The sequence below is a fragment of the Drosophila ficusphila genome, unplaced genomic scaffold (genome assembly GCF_018152265.1).
Source record: "Drosophila ficusphila isolate 14025-0441.05 unplaced genomic scaffold, ASM1815226v1 contig_791, whole genome shotgun sequence".
Classification (NCBI taxonomy): Eukaryota; Metazoa; Arthropoda; class Insecta; order Diptera; family Drosophilidae; genus Drosophila; species Drosophila ficusphila.
The window spans coordinates 7,038,903-7,052,746 of record NW_025064737.1 but is presented as its reverse complement, the minus strand read 5'-3'; the positions used below and the strand labels follow the sequence as shown (position 1 = coordinate 7,052,746).

Here is a 13,844-nt window from a genome sequence, read left to right as displayed (position 1 = left end):
TTGAACCAACCAATTCAATCAACCAACGAACGAGAACGAACGAGAACTCACAGCAAATAACAATTTGACGCAATTTATACTTTATGGAATATCTCGTAACGCATTTTGCTTTTATCATTATTATATATTTTTTAAAGTACTCCCCGATTCAAGTGTCCTCTCTGTATGTATGTACAAATGTATAGTATTGTGCTGATGCATTCTGTGTGCTAAGTGGATGTCTGTGCTCGAACCGATTGGCTATAAAAATAAAAAGCTGCTTGTCCCCATTGCGTATGCAATACATTTTAAATCCCCCTGATTTCCCCCCAGCCATTTCCATTCCCCATTACCATATGGTGCTAGCTGACTGCTTTAAGCCTATGAGGTTCAATTAAATTCATTTGCCTTTTAATTTTTCCTTCATCATTTCAACTGGACACAAGTGTCTCGTGGTATCTTCGTGTATGCGTGTTTTTCGATCATGAAAATATAGCTCCACTAATGATTTTGTTAAAAGCTTTAAATATTTTTGGTATTGGTAGAGGTTACAGCTTTAAAATGGACGTTTCATAGATAGATCAATAGTTTTACATAGATTTCAAGAGATATTTGTTCGTTTGAGCAGAATCAAGTGGCAGATAGTAAAAAACTCGAGGCGATTTCGAGGATATGTGCCTACAGCTGAAGAGTACGGTGTGTCTAAGGTGGTTTCTTTTAAGGTTTATCCTCTTATTTGGGCAATTTAAGTATTGGCAGTTTCCTAGTGTGTTTGAAAACATCATTCAGAATGGAATAACACATTTTCTCGGGCAAATCCCCTTACAATCTTGGAATGCTATTGTTCGCAGCCAGATAAGCGAATGGCTCGCAGCTAACTCCTTTCGCAAACGATTCATAAATCATTCAAGCTAACCCATGGAAGGCAACTGTTTGCTCAGTCAATCAAACCCAAGGCCCCCTCAGACTCTCCTCCAACTCCTGGCTTTCTTGGGATTGGATTGTTACATTGACTTTTTGAAATGCAAATCAAATGCAGACCACAGATGCATAGCCAATGAATGCAAATAGACATGGCTGCATAGGCTCCTATGTACATATTCTCAGAAAATCACATATTCAAAACGCTCCCACCTCTCGCCCTCTCTTTCTTCTATCATCGATTCTCGGTTATTCATACAGGTTATACAGGATGTTTGCGTTTAACTTTTTACATTAACTGTCATTTGGTTTATTTTCACAATTTACAAAATGCAACTTAAACAATTGGATTTGACGTGATGCAGGCCATGCGTGGAGGAGAGTGCCGTCAACAGATGTCCTTCGTGTTTGCTCGGGTATCCGGGTAACATTTTACATACAGTGCAGTGGAAGGAACTTAACTAACTTACTGCGGTCGCAACCGTTTCTCGGGTTCTTTAATTTGTTGTCGTGTGCTACACTAGAACTAAGCTTTTGTTGCTGCGGTTTTCGTACACTTGGTGTTTGCTTAGTTTGCTTTTGTTTCAGTTGACGCTGCTGTGGCTTCACATTGCTTTCATATCGTTTCGTTTCATTTTGTTTGCTTGGTGTTAGTTTTTTATCGTAAATTTATTTATGCAATTTTATCTCAATTTCATTAATCTGTTTGTTTGTTTTGTTTTGCCTTTTAGTTCTTGTTTCGCCTGGTTTTTACATACACATATTTTGTTTACAATTGTCTACTACACTTAGTCGGCGTCCGCGCGCATACCCCGCACCTCGCCCACCTGCCGCGCCTTGTCCAGCTCCTCCTTTGTCTGGTCCTCGATGGCGCGGATGTCCTCCATGGTTAGACCGTACCAGCGATCAGTTGAACAGAAAACTTGGCTGAGGTTTAAAAACAAAAAAAAGGGATAAGTAGAGTTTTCAGCAAAAGGTTTTAAGATATAGTAATGCACAACTAATGCACTATCAACTAGGCAATATTTTCCTAGTTTCCTAATGGTTTCTTGGAAAATATGTTGTTGAGGCATATTCAAAACATATGAAAACTAGTTACAAAGAGCTTTCATCAAAATTTGTGGACATTTACCGATGGAAGTTTGTAAAGAGGCGGCGCTCCGATTTTTGTATAAAATTCTCTACTCTTGTTTGCAGGCCGAACCATTTGAACTCGCACGAGACCAGCTTGTAGCAGGTCATGACAGGATCGACCCGTTTTTTCCAATCGGCTCCCACCAGGGGACCGCGGCCCGTCTTCTTTGACTGGTAGCTAAAAAATTATAATTGAAACATTAATAACAATGCCAAAGGAAAGTTACTTAATGTAGCTTACGTGGTTGGATCCTCATCGGGCTTGTAGTCCGCTGGCAGGACCGGATCGTTGGCAATGTCAATGTGCACCACCTCCCGCATTTTCAGCTTGTCCGGCGTCAGCTCGTGCACCTGAAAAAAGCCAAGGCAAACCATCTTAGAAATACTCATTACGGCCATGAAAGGCATAACATAGAAAGCGTTTACTACGTAGACATGCACATGGATCGATGGCGGATTAGAACTACAAAGCTGAACAGAGCAGACAGCAAATAAAGTACAAAATAAACGGAACTCACGTTCTCAACAGTGCCAATGTCATTTTCTATGTGGTTCGAATAAATGTCTATTTTAAAGTTCTTATTCATATAACCAGGATTCTTAACATAAAAATTAAAATATCCAAAACCAAAACAAGCCAAACACATGGGTCGTGGAATTTTGACAAAATCATATTGCATATTGATCAAATGCGGTTAGTCGCGGTTAGTTAGTATTCACAATCAAATGCATAGATGAGATGAGGTGATGTGATGTTGTGGAGAGAAAAGAAGAGAATACAAGTTAGTAAGATCATGCTGTGGATCTCCGACTTACATTTTCTGAGTCGCCCGCATCGCCGACGTGCAGCGTGTCGATGACTATTTTGAAAGCTTCTTTCATGAATTTGGGGTTCTAGAAATGCAATATAATCACAATAATCAGACGGGCTTCTTAACAAAACAACCAACGAAAAAATTCTTTGTTTTTTCTGCCCATATTTGTTGTACCCCTAATTTAACCCCTTTTACCGTGATAATCGTTCGACAATAGGGATAGGCATTCCATGCCTCCTCGTGGATCTCCAATGATCCCTTGGGTGCCAATAGTCTTATGTAGGCTGGAACTTTTGATTGCAGATGGTAGATCTTATATGTATATTGACCGGAATTATATTTGCCACCTGAGGGGATTGAAAGAGGATTATTTAAAGTTTTAAATGATTCATTTTAAATAGTTTACCCAAAAGGGGAAAGTCTTCGAAGGGTTCGTTCTTTAACACCTCGATGCCCTCGCCGCCTCCCGTGTTCTCCTTTGACGCCTCGGCCACCGAGAATAATTGTGCAACTTGATACTGAAAAAGGGAAGATGGGAAAGTTATTCTCTGCACAAGAGCGCTCTTTCCGCCAGTTAACTATATTACCTCTTCCACCGTCAATGGCAAAGTCACACGGCTGCAACGAGAAGAAAAAGGAATAATTGTGTCAGCGAATGTATGCATAAAGGCTACTCAGTTTTAATTAAGTTTAATATAACAATTTTAATTAAATATCAGGCCTGTGCATAAAGAGCTGTTGATACCCTTAACTCCCCACTGAGCAGCGAGGTATTTCGGGCCCAGTGGGAGTGGGAAATATGAAAATAATTAACAATAACCAGAGAAATTCAATTAATAGCGTGTTTAAATTGCAAATGGCAAATAACGGTTCAGATTACTGTTCAGTATTTGGTTATTTCGGTGTGTCATGTGACAACAAACCGGAAAAACTCTCAATAACAATAAATGTCAATAACTACATAGAAATAGTTTATGGGCTGATTGAATTTGTATTTATTTACTACAAAATATAGCCAAACCAGACTGTTTTACTGTTTCATCAATAAGATAAACAATTCAATTTGATAACTACTTAACAGAGTTGACATGTTCAGGCTTTAAGCTGGAAGGCAAAATGAATACTGTTTGATTGCGTAATCCCCTTGGAGCTCCAAGATGTGTTGTCCAAATTTGCCTTAAATTTGCATAATTATAAGTCCTCTCCGTTGATTTTACATTGTCTTAACCAATTACTCAAGCCCCAAAGTATGCAAACAAACTATCTAGAGGCTTGTTGCTAAAATGGCCAACTTATTTAGCAGACAAGCAATTGAAGTCAATTGATACTTAAGATAAGTTTGGTAGTCTACTTAAACGAAAATCAGATTACGTTAGTTCAAGGGGCACTTTACTAAGCTTCACGGAGAAAGTTACTGAAACAGCACATTTTAAATGATACATTTTTAATTAAGAGAGCAGAATTAAGTGGTAGCTGCATTGGCATTGCTAAACCAGCCGAACAAAAATGCTGGCAACATGAAAGTTCCACAAGCCTTCTCTGAATTTATTTGCATGCATATGAGTTTTGGAACACCCTCTTCCGGGGCACACACTCATCCTCTAATTATCAACAAAAAAAAAAAAAGAAAAAAAAATGGCAGGCAGCGGAAGAGTGAAATGGGAATGGGTGGTTAGCTGTAGGAAATGTTCTGGTCCCCATATAATTATGCGAGCCTTGAAACTTGTTCGCATCGCTTGACTTTTGTTGCGGTTTTGGCGGCGACAATTTAATTGCAAAAATTTTAGCAGCCTCTTTTAAAGGATAAGCTCAACGAAGGAGCAATGCTCTGTGATTTGCGCTTCCTACATTCTAGAAAATTTTTTTTATTTTACAAGCGGTTACAAAAAGTAAACCTTTTTATTTTTTAGTTACATACCTGATAATAATCACATTATCAGAGTTAATGGTGCAGATATCGTGTTAAACGTACTAATCATGACTTTTACATTTTTCTGTACAATAGTCATTTAGTACCTGGCACTCGTTTTTTTTTGAATTCAAGCTTTTGAAAAGCTATTTAAATAATGGCACATTTTTAAAATTTCATTTAATAACATAGCTCGGATTCTTCGTTGAGTAATAAAAATGTCTATTAGAAATAATGGTATTTCCTCAACTGCTGGCGGAAGCTAACCTCGAACATTTTTAAGGTAAAATTTAGCTACAAACTGTAATTCAAGGAAAGTCAACAGTCAACGGCTTGGCAAATGAAATATTTCCCGACGAATAAAGACTAAATTGCTCCCCCGGTGCGAGGAGAAGCCTTGGCATGCATTCGCATTCGCAAGGTGCGAACTAGAGCTCCTTGGCCATAAAGAATCTGAACCTCGTGCTGGCCCGGCTTTATGGCCTGTCATCCGTTCTCCCTTCCCCACATAATATAATACACAAATGCCAAACAATGCGACACAAGAAAACACGACACGACTCGAGAACAATCAAAGTGATGGCGCGAAAGTATGGGGGGAATTTCGGTGCTTTGTTTGCTGGGTGTCTTGCAGACGCAATTAACCTTTTGGCCCACTGTTGACACTCGTAATGATGTGTTTCCTAATTGCCAGCCGACTAGAGCAACTGGTAGGCGTGGCACAGGGACCTACACTTTAATTCTGCCCACTCAAAAGTTGGCAAACAACGCGCCGCCCCTGAAAAGGTTAAAGTTCGCAGAGCAATGCTTTATGAGAAGGGGGGACACGAAACCCTTCCATGTTTAACTTTCGCTCAAGTTCATCTGAGGGATTTCCCCAAACGAGATGGTTGATTTAGAAGTACAGTGGCTCGCAGCTTATTTCGTGCAGTTACCTAAAAAAAGTTCAAATCGTTATTCCTGCTAAACTAAAGAAGATAACTGAAAAATTTAAACGCAGTATTTTAATATGGAATATTAACTTATTTATTGAACGAAAGCGATTTTCTTAATCATAAAAACAAAAAAATTATTTAATAAAAACAAAATGTACAGGGTTTTTCGATGCCGCAGCTTATTTCGTGCAGCAGATTCTACTTAACTTATTATTAGTAATTTAACAGATACGGTTTTGTATGTCCATTTTTCTGGTTCAGGACATCTTTGAGATGATTTCCCATGGAGCAAAATAACTTTTTAGTGGTTTCCAGTGGAATTTTTTGCCATTCTTCCATAAGAACAGTTTTCAGGTCGTTTTTGTTCGAAATCTTCCTCTTCCTTATAGCGATGTCCAATATTTCCCAAAAATTTTCGATCTCATTTAAATCTGGAGACTGTGCTGGCGTTATAACGACATGTGGGCAGTTCCAGGTAGCCCAAGACTTCACAATTCCTGCTGAATGCTTCGGATCGTTGTCCTGGTAAAATCGAAAACGATCGCGTATGCCCAGTTTTTTAGCAGTTTGCAGTAGGTTATCCTCTAAAATGTTGAGGTACATTGTGGCGTCCTTGATGCCATCCATGAAAATGACTTTGCCCATGCCAAAGGCTGCCTTACAGGCCCAAACCATGGCCTGACCAGCGCCATGTTTGACCGTAGATTTCAGGTGCTTATTTTCAAACTCTGTATTTGGTCGCCGCCACACAAATTGTCGTCCATCTGAACCAAAAATGTTACATTTTGACTCGTCAGCAAAAATAAAGTCATCCCAGATCAAAATTAGTGAAAGTATGTGCTCCTGTGACCAAATACAGAGTTTGAAAATAAGCACCTGAAATCTACGGTCAAACATGGCGCTGGTCAGGCCATGGTTTGGGCCTGTAAGGCAGCCTTTGGCATGGGCAAAGTCATTTTCATGGATGGCATCAAGGACGCCACAATGTACCTCAACATTTTAGAGGATAACCTACTGCAAACTGCTAAAAAACTGGGCATACGCGATCGTTTTCGATTTTACCAGGACAACGATCCGAAGCATTCAGCAGGAATTGTGAAGTCTTGGGTTACCTGGAACTGCCCACATGTCGTTATAACGCCAGCACAGTCTCCAGATTTAAATGAGATCGAAAATTTTTGGGAAATATTGGACATCGCTATAAGGAAGAGGAAGATTTCGAACAAAAACGACCTGAAAACTGTTCTTATGGAAGAATGGCAAAAAATTCCACTGGAAACCACTAAAAAGTTATTTTGCTCCATGGGAAATCATCTCAAAGATGTCCTGAACCAGAAAAATGGACATACAAAACCGTATCTGTTAAATTACTAATAATAAGTTAAGTAGAATCTGCTGCACGAAATAAGCTGCGGCATCGAAAAACCCTGTACATTTTGTTTTTATTAAATAATTTTTTTGTTTTTATGATTAAGAAAATCGCTTTCGTTCAATAAATAAGTTAATATTCCATATTAAAATACTGCGTTTAAATTTTTCAGCTATCTTCTTTAGTTTAGCAGGAATAACGATTTGAACTTTTTTTAGGTAACTGCACGAAATAAGCTGCGAGCCACTGTATGTGCGTGTGGAGGGCAGGGGCACGGAAAAGTTAGAACTATAAAGGGGCTCAGGGCAAGGTAAAACATTGGGTTGCGGTGTTTAATTGTTAATGAAGTTATCTGGAACTTGACTTAATCATTGAATAATCAAAACGTACGGAACTAAGCTCTAGAAGTTTAAGTTCATCGGAGTGAAATAAACACTTCCGCTTAGGGTATTTAATTAAACATTCATTAAACAGCAAACCTATAAGGCAATAGTCAAACAATTTAATTTGCCATGTAAACAAAATAAATACAAATTGAATCTCTTATCACGCTCAATTACTGATCACGACGAACAAATAAATTGCTTATAATGCAAGAATTTATACCACGATGGTTAACAATTTCCAACAACTTGAAAGTGTCAATTGAATTCTGCTCTCCTCTTTCTTTTGACAAATCTTTTAATTTTCCAAACCGTATAACTTTTCTTTTCAACAATTTTCCACGAAGCATTTGTCGTTTAATAAAATCCGATTGTAAAACTTTTTTAACCATTAAAAATTATTCTTGTGCCTTCATGGACCAAACTTTTTTCCTTGGCAATAAAGAAGTCATATTTCTGGGAAACTCGTACGATCTTAAAACCCAGAAGAAGAAAAATCATTAGAAGGCAAAATTATAGGGAAACACAGACAGAGAAGCAGAACGTGTTTGTGTGACAAAAGTTATTTCCCAATAAGTTAAGTAGAAAAAAGCAAATATATATGTATGTATGTGTGTAGTACTTCCAAGAGTTGAGGGCAAACGAAATAGTCAACAAAACAACTTCTAACTGTGTTGAATATCCCAATGCCAAAGATCAAACGATATAGCAAAGTTTCAGCGTGATTTTCACACAAATCAAAGCACAATGAGAGAAATGAAGAAATTATGCAAAAACGAAAACAGAAACATAAAAGAAATTGCCACACATGGGAGTGGATGGAAGTTGGTAGGAGTCGTGTTAAACAAAAACAATAGCAGGAGAATGTTGAAGAAGAACTCTTAATGAGACCAAAGTTACCGAAAGAAACACTCTGGAGACCTACTCATTCAACCCTCTTTTGTGGCCATGAACAAGGGGAATTGTTTGCTTTTGTTGGCATAATTGAAAATGGAAAGTGATTGTGTGTGTGGCGCTGTGTGTCCGCATCTGAGAGTGGGCGCGTGTGGGCGGACCGAGGGGAAAGCTCTCGGCCAAGGCTCTTGTGGCGGCCATTATTGAGGGCCGCCCACTGGCCACAGCCGCAATTGAAGGCCGAAGCCAAGTAATAATTGATTTACCCGCAATAAAGATGTCACAGAGAGATTGCCCAGTGGACTCAATGAATAACAGAGCAGTGAGTCATTCGAGCCTGAAATTAAATCTGTTGTTTTAAACCTGCTACCAAATAATGAATTTAAGTACAATTTCTTTTAGCTAAAAGGCGTAGCTTATGAAAGTTACTGTTAAAATAAATTCAAGAATTTATTGTTTTGTTGTTTGTCGACGAGGTGCTTGTTTGAAGTGACTTAAATCTGTTTAATACTTTTCTTCTATCGTCCAGAAATACAAATTACATTTGAAGTTCAACCATAATTGTAGATTTTAAGAAGATCGTGAGATACCTATAACTATTCTAACTTTGACAAAATAATTATTGAAATTAGCATTTTGGCTAACCCAGATGTGAGTACGGCATACTAATCATTTTTCGGTGACCATTTATGCTGGCGCTTAGCAGCAGTCACACTCAATTGCCAACCTTTTGCGAAACAACTGAAACTTCACGCTCAAACTAAGTAATGAGTACCGTGCCATTGCGAAGTAAAACCACGGACACAAAACCGAAAACCAAACGCTTCGTGTTATCTTATCGCAGTACATAAAAAACACAAATGGTGGAACTAAATTGGAGCTCGTGCCATTTTCAAATTGATTACGGGAAGGGCGAGAGGGGAACGGGGAGAGCAGTATCTGACGGATACATATGTGGTATACCAAACTGAGCCAATCAGTTGGGGCAGTAAAAGTCACGCTACAGCTGGTTTTTGATGAGTACCGTCGAGGACTGACATTGAAACGAACTGTAGCTTTTAGAGAGCAAAGTTTGAGAAGGTTTTAGGTAGAAAACTCTCGCACTTGAGGTTTTTAAATCTTGCGGAAATCAAAGCTTATAATATATAGAAATTAGCTAAGTAAACTGGCTAATACTTGAAAAACTCTATTTAAAAAACGAATTTAATTTTTTTAAAGTGAGCTGTAAACTTTTGAGCTTTAAATTATTTGCATCAATGTTATCAATGCTAATGATTTGATTTCTATCAGATAGTCAAAACCACACAGTTTATCTATGATAATTTGTTTTGCTAAGCCCACTACTCAGATTACCATGTCAATAAATAAAGAGCAGCGTTTAAAGCATTGCTGTTTACAATAAAACACAATATCAGATGAAACATGCAAAGTGTTGTCTATCACAATTTGTTTTTGTTACTTTTCTGCTGCTTTTGATTCATTTGGTCAATTTGCCCCGCGGCAATTTAAAATTGTTTATCAACCTGCAGCAACCTGGTCCGGCACGCGTTGCTTTTATTTCCACGTTTGTTTTTCATTTAATGATGGTGTTGAAATTTTCATTGCCAAATGGTTTACACTTCAACAGGCGGCAGTCGGAAAAACGAGAAAATCTGCCAGAAAAAAAGCTTTTCGAAATGCAAATGCCAAAAGGCATCGAGAATAATTAAAGGATAATGCCTTACATGAAGATTGCCTGCCAGCCTACAGGTCCTTAAATTCATAAAATTCCGTTAAAATGCCACTCCAAAAGCCTTTTTGTGTGTAGCATAGCTCAGCGGCCTTTGGTACTTGTCTAGCCTAAAACTGTCATCAAATGGGACATTTTTAACTACTACTAATATGCCATTAAACAATATACATACATACATATATGAAAAAGAGTTAAGGTTGTGTGAGAATGCTTTGTTAACCTGTTATATAGTGTTAATTGTTATTGTTTAGCAAGCTCAAAATATTAAAGGAGAGAGGTGAAAAATATATTTAAGCAAAAAACCTCGACATGAGAAAAACTCTAAACCAACAAACGCTCCCCCAATTATACGAGAATTAAAAGCTTTACAAGCCGCATATACTTATCAACAATTATCAGTAATAGGCTCTCTTTATATTCAATCAAAGTTCAATTATCAGATTGATGTGAAAGATTGTGTAGGAGCGACTTTAAAATGTAGGAAAGCAAAATTATAAGAACGAGATTAAAACTGTGTGCCTATTGAGAGAACCATCGCAATCTCGTGTGCAGTTTGTTTAGATTTTTCTTGCTTTTTCGTCAGCTGTCAAAGTCAAAGCAATTATAAGCCAGGCCATTTGATTTCAGCCTTTGGCAATTTCCGTTAATAAATTAAAAGTATCAGTGCCAAAAGGGGACTGAGAAGGAGGAAAACGTGAGCCATTTGCAAATGGGAAGAATATCATCTTATGTATAGCCGCCGAAAAGGATTTGCGACGCAAGTGAGTCATTTTTATGGGGTTTACGCAACGACCTTATCGCACTTAACAACTTGTTTGATTAAAATCGTAGTTCGAAATGCCGAGAAAAGAGAGTTATGGAAAAAGAGAGGCGCAAAAGAGAGTGACTCACGAAAACGGCCAAATCGACAACGTGGCGTCGCTTGAGCAACTGAAAAGCATTTTTTTTTTAAACATACTTTGATGAGTCAGAGGAGATTCCAAAAACTAATTAGCAGTGGTAATGCTTTGGAATAAGATTGATTTCATAGCTTCAGATCTAACTTAAATTCTATTACGTCATAGTCGCAGCTGCAAAATACCTGTGATAGAGCAAAATGGAAAGAAAAGGGGAGGGAAAGGGGCGTCTGGGGGCTGATAAGAAACACATTATTTTGTTGTTGTTGCGGAAAATGCCCGCAAACTTAAATACAACAAAAACAATGCCAGAGAGAATCGACACGCGACAGGAGAGAGACGAAGAGAGCAAAAGAGAGAATGTGACATGGGGAGAGAGCCAAAAATCGATTTATCACAAATCATTTGCGGCATGCCCAGCTTTTCAGTTATTTTAACGTAAAATAAATAAATTAAAAGTAAAACTTTAAACATGCATACTTACAATTCTTTGATCTGCATCTTGGCGAAAAATTATCCGGTATTTTCCTGCTTGATTCGCTGCGGGAGAGTGGGAATACAGAATTAGATTTATTGCGATTTTGCAGGTGAACTTATTATTTCCAAATGCAAATGCGGTTGCACTCGGCGCTTAACCTTCGCACGCACTTTCTATATTTAATTTATAATTTATATATATAGATATATATGCCAGAACCACTGAGGCGTTTGTTTCGCTGCCAAGTTTAAACACTTGCACTCTTTGTTTATGTTTATGCTTTTGTTTGACCAAATTAGCGGCGTTTAGTTGCCAAATTTATATCTAATGCCTTTTTTCTCCAATTGTCGGCTAAAACACGAGTCATACGCACATACACACACTCGCACACGCACACTTCAAGGCGGAATATCAATGCCCAAATTATGCGATTTGCCGCTGATTTATTACTTATACGGTGACGTACAACTGGGGGCTGCGATTTGCCTGGTTTCGGGAACTATACGCGTTTGCAAATCGACGGCAGTAATATATTAGTAATGGGTTTTTGTTGTCAAGTTACTGCGTGTCGAAGCGGAGATAAAATTCGATGTTCATGCAAAATACTTTTAGAGCCTAAATTTGGCCGAGACCATACGGTCACACTAGGCGGAGGGCACCTATCGGTGCCGACTATCGATAGGTGAAGTCAGGGATGGGCAGCTAGCTACAATTTTAAGGGGAACTCCCTTGACTCTTATATAGGATTCCTACTACATTTGCCAAATGGTGCAAGTTTATTCCAATATCTTATTTTTGATCTTTAAGGCAACCAAAAATTGCCAACTAGTAAACTAAGTAAGTTACCCGAAGGCAAAATAATCGTATTCAAATAAATTCAAATTTCGGTCAATATGTGAAAGCTACATGTCTATGCAATTTCAAAATTGAAAATGCAATTTGGATAAAGTACGTTACTATCTAGCTTATATTATATAAGAAAATGTGCACTGGATCTAATTTTGGTACACTCATAAGTGGAATTTATGTTCGGATTTAAACCGCCGAATTTGAAAACATAAATAAATAGCATAGAAATTTGAAATCGAAAATTAATATTTAGCTGGGGGGCTCCGTCAGTGGCTCTTTATTAAATTTATTCCCGGGCTTATCGTTCCTGGACGGTTCCCTTCTTGGCGGTGCTGGCATATCCAAAGCTACATAGCGATCCCGATTCGGCTCTTCGGGTTCTATGAGAGCTGTTATAGAATTTGGGGTGGTTGATGAGCCCTTGACGTCCTCTGCACTCGGCTTTTTGACCGTCTCCACGCGCATGTTCATCGAGATCCTAACATGGCCCTTGCCAGGGAACTTCTCATCGATGGGAATGTTTCGTGCCCAGACTTTGCAACCGATTATAACCTCCTTGTTCTTTGGCATTTTGTTTAACTGGACGGCCACAACGCGCTGCACGCCTGTCATTTTCTCAGATGCTTCGTAAAATGGTCCCGGCAGAAAGACTAGTTCGGGCTTGGGTCCCTCGGTGACCTCGCAGGTCATCCAGATTTTCGGGGAGCCGCCGTACTTGCGCACGGTGTCGTCAAGTCCCGCAGGGGCCTCCTTGGGCAGGTCGTCGGGAGTGTCATACGTCTCCGGCTGAAAGCCAATCACCTTATTCAGCTTGATAAAAACGGTCGGCTTTCGCGATTCGTAGCCCCACATCGTATCCTGGTTTGCATCGCCGAAGAAGTCGATTCCATTGTCGTTCAGCGAGTTCAAGAAATCGTCGATTTTATCCGCAATCGGGTAGATTTCGTTCATCAGGTGGGTGTACCAGGTGAGTGTGCTCCTGTTGGCCGGAACCACCGACAATCCCGGAGGACCCTTTAGCCAGCGCGGCTCATGTGGATCTATGATCGCCACCCAAAAGATTCCAATCCAAAAAAGCACTATAAGGAGAACTAGGAGGTACAGGAACAGATAGAGTAACGTGATCCGAAACCAGGCCCAAGCTGTGCGACCGAACAGCTTGTGCTCGTCTATATCAAACACCCGCTTCGACCACGGCAGGTCCTTCTTGCGACGCTTCTCGTTCTCCCTGCGGAACTGCTTGACCAGCTTGTAGTCCCCCGCGGGGACCATCACATCCTCGGGCATTTTGTGATTATATTTGTAAACAAATATCTTGATATGTGATATCCATTCACTGTGAAATCAAAAGCAAAGTAAAGTTTCTTCTATTGAAAATCAAATTTCAATTTAAAAGTAAAAAATAAGGAGGCAGTCTAGGGAGAATAACAGATAACTTAAAGATGGTTAAAAAGCTTCAATGAATCAGATGGTTATTATATACCGTCTCTCAACATTTATTAGAAATCTTCAGCTTGCAACATATTTTGGCTTCATAAGGAAAGGCAAAA

General features: G+C 39.0%; 2 protein-coding genes across 4 annotated transcripts; both read right to left on the bottom strand.

Moving 5' to 3' along the window:
- Positions 1–1,180: 1,180 nt before the first annotated feature.
- LOC108101085 (phosphatidylinositol transfer protein beta isoform) lies at positions 1,181–12,060 on the bottom strand. 3 transcript variants are annotated; one of them, XM_017205284.2, is made up of 9 exons: positions 11,912–12,060; positions 11,452–11,507; positions 3,437–3,467; positions 3,256–3,367; positions 3,045–3,196; positions 2,553–2,633; positions 2,276–2,385; positions 2,033–2,212; positions 1,181–1,827 (listed from the first exon to the last, which is right to left on the bottom strand). In XM_017205284.2, the coding sequence occupies exons 2-9, from the start codon at positions 11,466–11,468 to the stop codon at positions 1,689–1,691; spliced, it is 822 nt and encodes a 273-aa protein (XP_017060773.1). In that variant the 5' UTR covers positions 11,469–11,507; positions 11,912–12,060; the 3' UTR covers positions 1,181–1,688. The 3 variants fall into 3 exon arrangements, with proteins under 3 accessions (XP_017060773.1, XP_017060775.1, XP_017060774.1); XM_017205286.2 differs by lacking the exon at positions 2,553–2,633 and adding an exon at positions 2,851–2,928 and having other exon boundaries at positions 11,912–12,059; XM_017205285.2 differs by lacking the exon at positions 11,912–12,060 and adding an exon at positions 11,819–11,836.
- Positions 12,061–12,441: 381 nt separating this feature from the next.
- LOC108101026 (sodium/potassium-transporting ATPase subunit beta-2) lies at positions 12,442–13,647 on the bottom strand. Its single transcript, XM_017205193.2, has one exon. The coding sequence runs from the start codon at positions 13,579–13,581 to the stop codon at positions 12,544–12,546; it is 1,038 nt and encodes a 345-aa protein (XP_017060682.1). The 5' UTR covers positions 13,582–13,647; the 3' UTR covers positions 12,442–12,543.
- Positions 13,648–13,844: the final 197 nt, after the last annotated feature.

Excerpts from the sequence above, each read along its gene's own strand:
- LOC108101085 (XM_017205284.2), bottom strand. Across the intron at positions 3,368-3,436 it reads TGCCATTGACGGTGGAAGAG|TATCAAGTTGCACAATTATT; the intron begins GTAATATAGTTA and ends TCCCTTTTTCAG. Across the intron at positions 2,634-3,044 it reads ATTGTCGAACGATTATCACG|AATCCTGGTTATATGAATAA; the intron begins GTAAAAGGGGTT and ends TTTTATGTTAAG.
- LOC108101026 (XM_017205193.2), bottom strand. The coding sequence starts at position 13,581 with ATGCCCGAGGATGTGATGGTCCCCGCGGGGGACTACAAGCTGGTCAAG.